Source organism: Monopterus albus, unplaced genomic scaffold (genome assembly GCF_001952655.1).
Source record: "Monopterus albus unplaced genomic scaffold, M_albus_1.0 scaffold158.1, whole genome shotgun sequence".
NCBI classification, from domain to species: domain Eukaryota; kingdom Metazoa; phylum Chordata; class Actinopteri; order Synbranchiformes; family Synbranchidae; genus Monopterus; species Monopterus albus.
Genome location: NW_018128038.1, coordinates 190,605 through 199,505, shown reverse-complemented (window position 1 = coordinate 199,505; position 8,901 = coordinate 190,605). Strand labels below are relative to the sequence as shown.

The 8,901-nt window shown below is 39.0% G+C and overlaps 1 protein-coding gene across 8 annotated transcripts in view; it reads left to right on the top strand.

Moving 5' to 3' along the window:
• Positions 1 to 8,901, top strand: part of whrna (whirlin a) — a 138,484-nt gene that overhangs the window by 65,869 nt on the left and 63,714 nt on the right. For all 8 annotated transcript variants that reach the window (XM_020615110.1, XM_020615104.1, XM_020615102.1 and 5 more), the window contains 2 exons: positions 1,766 to 1,984; positions 5,920 to 6,045. In XM_020615110.1, the coding sequence (XP_020470766.1) occupies positions 1,766 to 1,984; positions 5,920 to 6,045 (345 nt within the window). The remainder of the gene's footprint in view (positions 1 to 1,765; positions 1,985 to 5,919; positions 6,046 to 8,901) is intronic.

Sequence of the window (8,901 nt, the reverse complement as noted above, 5' to 3'; positions counted from 1 at the left end):
TTGCAATTCACAGCACAAACAATAATTTGAGTTGCTGCCTGGAGCAGATGTTAATAGGCATTTTAGCCAAAGCATTTCATTGTTCTGTGCAAGTATTGAAGGAAAAAGGCAAATGAAGGGAGATTGATGGGAGGGTTATTTTTATTTATGGCTTACTAAAGGAGGGAATGGAGTGACCTTGTGTTTGGTAACATTTACTTGAATTCCTGATGGGACACAGAAGAGTCAAGAAAGAAAGTCACTTTCGGCTTTTCCTGTTTAGGGGTCGCCACAGCGAATCGTCACACTGACAACTCGCATGTTGACATTTGGCATGTGTTTTATGCCAGATGCCCTTCCTGATACAACCCTGATTCAAACCTGGGCCGCAGCAGCGAGAGTGCTGCGCCTTAACCACTAGCCTACCAGGAATGGCCAGCAGGAAGGATTAATGGAGAAATGGAGATAGCATAATGTGGCCTATATGATTTCTTTTTTTTTTTTTGATACTGCTATTTTAATTGAAAACATAACCAAAAAGGAAAGTAATAGATTACAGACTGAAATGACACCATGACTTAAAAAAGGTAGAAAATGGGGACTTTGTTATGATTGTGAGTATATGAAACAGCATTACACAGTATAAATACAAACCGTTAAACAATGCATCTGCAACACTTCAGAGAAAAATAGACTCTCAATGGCAACATTCAGTAGTACTAAGCACTAAATTTATTAAATATCAAGGGAAGAAAGAACCCAGATCCTGGTGGACAGTAAAAGATGACGTGTCTGTTGAGCATTCTATCTTGATCCAGTTGGTGCAGTCTGCTTTTTAGGATGCCAAAAAACAACAGATTACCTACAGTCCATTTTAAAATTGATTTGACCCAGCAGAAAGACAAAATTTCAAGGGGGGGCTGTTTTAAGCCTTACATGTTCTCTGCTAACAGAACTGTGAGAGCTGTGTTTTCGAATCTGGCATACATGTAATGATATTTGAAGTTGGCATTGTAGTCCGCTTAGGGTGCTCCTAATCACCCCTTTTGTTTGCTTTGTCACACTGAGCACAGCTGAGCTCAGAGGAGTGTTGAATTTGGTGACGTTGGGCTGACGTCTCATCTGTTTGCAGATGATGATGTGCTTTTGGTTCTAATCGCTGCTGATACCAAAATATATGAAACCTTTAGAGTAGCTCAAAAATCTTAAACGGAAATGCTGAAGTTTGACTTTAATGAAGTGAGCACACAGATTTTTAGTAATGAAGGAAGAAATCCTGTTTGTGTTGGTGTTGTGCAAGGACTGTTTGATCTTTAAGAGCTTCAGTTTGATTTTTCCAGAACACTGGGCACATGGGAATACAAATATCTGCAGGGGGATTGTACATACAGTATAGGAAACTATCAGAAGTCAGTGAGGCACAGCGAATAGCAGTTTTCAGTAAAAATGTTTTTTTGTTTTTGTTGTGTGAGTGTTGGACCATTAGGGGATTTGTGAATGGGGAAGAGAGTGCAAAATCTTTCATTTTCTCCCAAAAATCCATCTCAATTCATTTTAGTGGTTTTTCACAGTTTCATATTCATGCACATGTACTGTATGTGTATGTAGCAGTATGTCTTGGTGTCTAAATTAAATTAAGTTGATTCATGTGTGGATTTACATGTACTGTGCTGTTTGCTCTTTAAACCTGCACTCATGTACAGTATGTTCTTCTGAGAAATAGTGTATAAATATTTGAGTTGTGTTTTTAATGTCGCCTGAATTTGCTCTACTCTTTTCTCCTCAGGTGCTGAAGGGCAGTAAAAAGCTTTGTCTGTCAGTGCGTTCAGTTGGGCGAATTCCCGGCGGCTATGTCACGAACCATGTTTATACCTGGGTTGACCCTCAGGGTCGTAGCGTGTCCCCTCCTCCTGACCTGCCTGACCATCGGAGCGCTACCCTGAGAAGAACTGACAGCCAGCGACGCAGCAACATGCAGCTACTGCAGGAGGGAGATGAGAAGAAGGTGAGATGGTACATGGGGAAAAACATCGTCATGCTGGAATAATGGAGCAGTATTTACAATATGTATGTTTTTTTACACAAATCTTAGGCGTGCTTTCAAAGGGGTAATATTCAGGGAAAAAGTAAGACATTCATATTTTGAATAGTGTCCCTGGAACTGTGTACAATGATTTATAATTTTAATCTTTCATATGCTTCTGTGACATAATTCATTCAGAACTTTTGTACACACTTACATCCATTATGCTAAATTTTTTAAATTGTTTTTAAAACTTTGGAAGTTGATGCTAAAAAAATATCAAATTTTCATGACAAATACAAAAAGATGAGCTAAATTAAACTGAACTAAAGTACTCTACATAACAGAATGTAAAAGTGTTTCATCCAAAACATCACAAATAAAATTATACCCAACTTCCTCTAAAAGGTGTCACTTCTGCTACATAATGGACCATACGACAGAAGCATTGATTTTAAGTCGTCTATATAGATTCAGGCTAGTTAAGGACATTTTTTTTACTCTTCTCCTTGTTGTTGTGCTGTATCTGTGGGATTTGATCTCCACTCTATTCTGCTATATCATGTAACTCGCGCTCCAGGAGCACGTGTTTGTATATGACTTGATCCTTTATTATATGAACTTGAATCAAAAGCAAAGCTCTCACCACATTTTCTTCAGTCATTGTGATCAGACATGGTCTTGTTTTTTGGGAAAACATTGAGGTTGAAAACATCAGATTTCTCAAAACTATCCAGCTAAGTCATTTTCGGTATATTTGAGATGGCAAACAGGATATCCATTTGCAGAGTAATGTCTCAGTTATATCTGCAACACCTACAGTAGTTTTAATGGCTGTTAAGCAGCTTGGAGAGTCGCCGAGTCTTGTTATCATCAGACCCACAAAGCTCCACCCTGTCAGCACCCAGTGACTTGAAGGGAAGGAGCTATCAGAACGGCCACACAATAATTTTAACTTCTTCAGATCCATTAGTATAAGATGTAGTTCATGGCAACAGATAACATTTTGAAAATATTAATCCTGTAGTTTTGCTGTTGTAGCCTTTTGCTTCTTTTTAAAAAGAAACAAATATTAACTTAGGTACTTTGAATAAACATGAAATGTGTCATAAAAACAGCTTGTTCAGTATGTGTCTGCATGTGATGGGCTTGAGATGTGTAATTACCTGAAATGTTTAGTTGGTCCCCATTGACCTTGAGAGAAAATCTGTCTCTCTGATCATTTTCAGTCCACTTCTAGCTGGATTTGCCACCAGCTCTGTAGTTTAGGGGCAATTAAAAATCTGTGCTCTGCAATAAACATACTCCACAGTGTCTTTGATGCATCGCGCTTGATGGCCAAAACTGCTGCAGCTATTGCTTTCCCATACTGTAGATGATGTGGAACTGGTCTGACAATGACAGAACAGCATGCTGCTAAACACAAATTAGTTTGAGAATTTGTTTGTTTGAGATGAAGTTACAACACTGTTTTATGAGGTGCTTCACTTCACTAATAAAAGTATTCAAAGTCAGGTCAGTTAGTAACAGGGTGACGCTAAATGTATGCTTCTCTTAGCTACCACAGTTGTATCTTCATCATGCAGCAAGTGTCACCATAAATCAAAGATGTTACTACTGACTATCATGTTGTTAGCGAGGGGAGGTATCTCAGGTTAATTCATAATGTACAGTACAGTTCAAGAATTCCTCCTGTGATAAAATGCACTTGTCCATCTCAAACAAAATCTCTATGAATGCCACCTCTGATTCCACTTGCAGAACAGTAACAGAAAAACACCTTTCAGAGGGGATGATCATATTGAAATGGGTCTATGATAACAGCTGATGGCAAGGAACACTATGACCCTCAAGAGCTCCTATGTGCTGCCAATAAAAGAAGGATGCGACTGGTAATTAAAACTAGTCTCCATGCCCAGCATAAGTGTCACAGAGAAGAGGAATACCTCCTTATTCCCACTGAGCACAGGTAGCTGGCTTACCTCCAATAAGCAGACAGCCATTAAAAGTGAAAGACTGTGTCATCATATGGACTGAATGCAAGATTTCTTTTGCCAAACCTACACCAGAGGCAAAATGACAGGGATGAAACTGAGATTGTTTAATTAAGATATTTGCATATGTGTCATCTTGCATTGGCCAGAGTGCAACTGATTCCCCTTTTCTGTCTTGGCAAAAAACGGCCATAACAGAATCAAACCAAATATTGAAGGGTTTCACTGTGATGGAATAAAATTACAGTTTAAAGTTTGGCACAGCTGATCTACTGCTCAACCTCTCCCAGCGGACACTAAACATTAACGCGGCCTCTTTGCTTCCCAAATTGGAAACGCTCAGTTCAGTTCATCCAAGTAGCTGTTAGTGAAGTTTTTAAAATGAAGCCTGGGTAATATATCATTTTTGTCCTGATATTAAGGTTGGATAGGAATGACCACCTTTTTCGTATCATTGAGAACTAGTCTTTAGTGCTCCAAGTGCTGGAAAATAGGAAAAAAAACTTGAAATATGATAGAGTAAAGTAAACAATAGCAAGTAAAGACTTGTAGATCATCAGAATGTCGTCTTGCTTGCCAGGATCACAGATCGCTCTGACATGAAGAGATTGATGAATTAAGGGAGCTTAAGGATCCAGGGCCAACCTAAAACGCTGCAGAGTTAAGGGTCAGCCTTGATGATATGACACAGAGGCACTAAATAAAGACGAGCAGATTATACCTGCCAGAGTCACTGCCAGTGGCTTCGAATAAAGAGGTTTTATAAGATAAATGAACCCTTGCTTAAACTCCACAGCCTCAGGAGCAGAATACAAATAGGCGGAAGTCTTTAAAGGCTGTCTTACATCAAGGCTCCAATGTCCATGCACATGTAAGTCATCTTATATATATATTTGTTTTGTATATTTACCTTTTGATAATACTGGCATGATCACAGCAAATGAAATATAAATACAAGTAACACAAAGACACAGTTCCAGCTCTAAATAATGGCAATGTCAGGATACAGGTTTAGAGGGAGATGACTGTGTGCTGAGCAATAATGGGTCTGGATGACCCCAAAAGTCTGAGAAGAATTGTTCAGTGACGCTTTTAGTATAGGTCTTCTCAGATTTATCAGGTCTACTCTAATGTGAAATGCATAACAGTTTATTTTTTAAAATTACTGCATGTCTGATTCACACAGAACAGCAGTATCTAATAGATTGATTATCAGCGAATGACTTCTTCCTCATTACTGAGTCTTGTTGAGATGACCAGAACTGCCTATAACATTTAATAGTATGTTAATTTAGTATGGAATTATTTGCTTTGAAGAGAGCTTTGCACTTAGAACCAAGAAGTCTGACATGACTGACTAAAAACAGTACAAGACAAACAGCAGAAACAGGATTGATTATTTAGCCACAGTTATGTATATGGTGTAGGTATCATCATCTTCCTGCAGCAGTAGATTTCACAGCGTTGTTGCTGCAGAGATCTCCACTACCTCCAGTTGGTAGATTATTTGAATTCAGACAGTGTCACATATTGTCCGCTTTGCTTATCGGGGGTAGTGACATGGATGAGCCTTGTAAACACTGATTGACCAGCTCAAACATTCATTCCTCTGTTCAGAACAGATTTAGCTTCCTCATTACTGGCTTTGAGTCACAACATCTAAGTAGCTCCTGAAACTCTTTATTTTCTGCTGGCACAGCCCAGCTCAGAGCAGGTCTGTCATTTCCTCTGTGTATTGTGTTTCACCATGGGCCATGTGCTCTATGTGCTCAACACCACAGGCAAATCTGGCAGCCTGTCAAGCAGCACAAATGATTCTTCAAAATGTTGATATTGAGGAAATGTGAGGAAATGTCTGGCTCATACTATTTCAAATATGTAACCCCTTCTTTCTTTATGCGTTTCTCTCTCTGTCTTTAATAGGTCAACCTGGTTTTGGATGACGGCCATTCCCTGGGTTTGATGATCCGAGGTGGAGAAGAATATGCTTTGGGGATTTACATCACTGGAGTGGACCAGGGATCAGCAGCAGAGTGTGGAGGAATCAAGGTATCACTTCAGTCCATCTTTCACTTGCTGTCTCACACAAACTTTGATCTAACGTAAAACCTGAGACAGTTTAAATTAGAACTGTTCTTTGTTTGTGAGCTTGCAGAGGGATGCATATTGCTAACTCTCTCTGTCATACTTTTCCTTTTCTAAGGATTTTCAGCACACTGCTTGGATATTTAGTGCCTAAGAGTCGCACCATATTTCATCACATTTTTTCCAGAGCTGTGCAAAATGTCAACCACGCTATACACTATCCACTTTAAACACTGCTGCTAAATGCTTCCCCTGAATTATTTAGTTTACTAGCAGCCAAAGCACTGTATGGCAAGAAACCATATACTGTACCATCATTACAGTACCATTATTACAGTTACAATAACTGCAAATGAAAATATTTGCAGTTATTGTGATACCCAAATTTTTTTCAAAAACTGTCAGATGTACATTATTTATTTATTAACAGTAGACCAATTCCAAACGTGAGGAACATATTAGGACTTGACCAACTTATTTTATGTAAACATGGAAATGTTTTTGTGACTTGTGTGCATATACATAACATTATATCTAATACCGCATAATAATAATAGGTTGCAGTCAGGTGGATGGAGTTTCTGAAGAAACTGATGTAATCAGTAGTGAGCTGGTGGGGTATTTTGAGATATGGGGTGCTATTAGACATTACAATAAATCACAGAGTGTATCATTCGAAAGCAACTCATCTTTGTCACAAGATATTAAAAATCTCTCTACTGAAAAACAATATTTTGGTTTGATTAGGGTCAGGGCTGTAGCAAAGATCCCATTTTAACACATCTGACTTGAAGTGGCTTCTTTTGAAATCAAAGATATATTTTGTGCATACACTATATAATCTGGGTACATACCGATCTTATGTTTTTCAGGTAGTTAAGTGTGTCCATCATTAGAGTGCACAGCTTCGGCTATAACTGATGTGTGTTTGTCACGGTGACATGGCAACACAAGGAGAGTGAGGATGAACATCTGCTCTCCTGGGCCCTTCATCTCATGCCTGTTAATGATCAGTCCGTCCACCAGCCAATTAGTCAGACACCTATTAGAGGGCCTGCACAGGCGAGCACACTCAGCATAGCATCTTAATGTGGAGTGTTGTTAGCGACTAAGGCTTCTTATTAAAATGAGTGGAAAGGAAAGTCAGGAAGTAGAGAAGGCTTTAATACACCTTGATTTGACGTGTGCTTTTTCTGGCCTCCTTCTGTTTCTGCATTCTCCCTTAGATACCATTCTCCATTTCATTAGAGTGAACTAATTAATGCTGCACCTTGTGTTGTGCTGTGAAGTGAGTTTCCAAGAATGTGTTTTGAAAACTGTCAGATCTTCTCAAATAGCTTATTTTCTTTCTTTTCTTTTCTGATTTGTCCCAATTTACCTCAGCTGGGTATTTGGAGTGGAACTTGAATCATCTGGAATAAATACAAGTCAGTGGCCCTTCCAGTGCAAGCAAGCACCTTCATATTTGAGGACTGGGTTCAGTGTAAGAAGCAAAGATCTAAAAAAGGCACATTGTCTTGTCTGGTGTGAAGTTTCTTGCCCAGGCTTTTGTTGATTTGTTGTGATGCTTCAGTGGACCCTGGCTTTACCTGCAGGGCCAAAAGCCAAGCACTGTCTCGACAGAATGAGGGGAAGGTAGAGGAAGAGAGAGTGCTCAGTCACAGACAACCTCCCACACTCAGGCACAGACACAGTTCCATTGTGTGCGCACACTCACTCTGCTCAGCCAGAAATAGGTGAGAAACCACATAAAAATTATAACCAGAAAATTTAGGTCATGGTATTTAAAATTCTAAGCTGAGCCGACCATTAAAATGGGCCAGAAACGTATCTGTACAATACTGTATATCATATCTTTAAGGATTTGCCATCAGCAGCACAGTCACTGCTGTGTCTGGGATTGTTAGTGCCCAAGGAAAGAGACATTAAAATCCTTTGGGAATATATGCATCCATGACAGAAAAAAGCCACGAAAGGTCCAGTGCACTTTGAAGTGCATGTCTGAAACTAAAAGCTGGACTCTGTTTTTTCATACTGTTTTGGTATAAAGCCCAGGTTCCCAGACTTTTTCAGTTCAAGACCAAAAAGAGAAATGTGGTCTCTCTCCAGGACCCAGATTTACTGTACAAAAATGAATTGCCACACATCTACATGTATAAACTACCGATACTGAACAAACACCAAAATTATAAATAAAGACTATATGAAATGTGTTTATTTCATTAAAAGCAGGCTACATCACAGCAGTAATGAAATTGCTAAGGATGAGGTTAAGTTTCTCACCACCTCATAAACCTAGATGAAACAAACATCACTGGGACTGACAACAGCATCAAATATAATGTTGTATTCATTAAATTCAAAATGGACAGACCAGCCTTAACATAGGCAGCTACAGGTGTGGTGCTTTATGCAACTTACTTGCCGTTCTTTTTACTTCATATGATGCAACAGTGAATAACTTTTGAAGAGTAGACCAACCTGATCATTGCATTGATACACAGAGCTCCAGTTTACTTCAGTCACACAATAACATTTACTAGAACGTAGAATCTGTGCTGGTTTCTTCTCCCTCCTCCTCCATCCTCTCTCTTTCTTTTTCAGTATGTTTACATGGTACAATAAGTGTTTCACTGCTGGACTGCTGATCAATTATTATAGCAAAAGTTGACAAGTGTTTTACTATATAAGAAGTATGCTTACAATAAGCTAAGAGAAATTAGCAGCCATTTCTCATTATCAAAAGGAGATGGCAGATTTCTATATACAGTGGGTACGGAAAGTATTCAGACCCCCTTAAATTTTTCACTCTTTGTTATA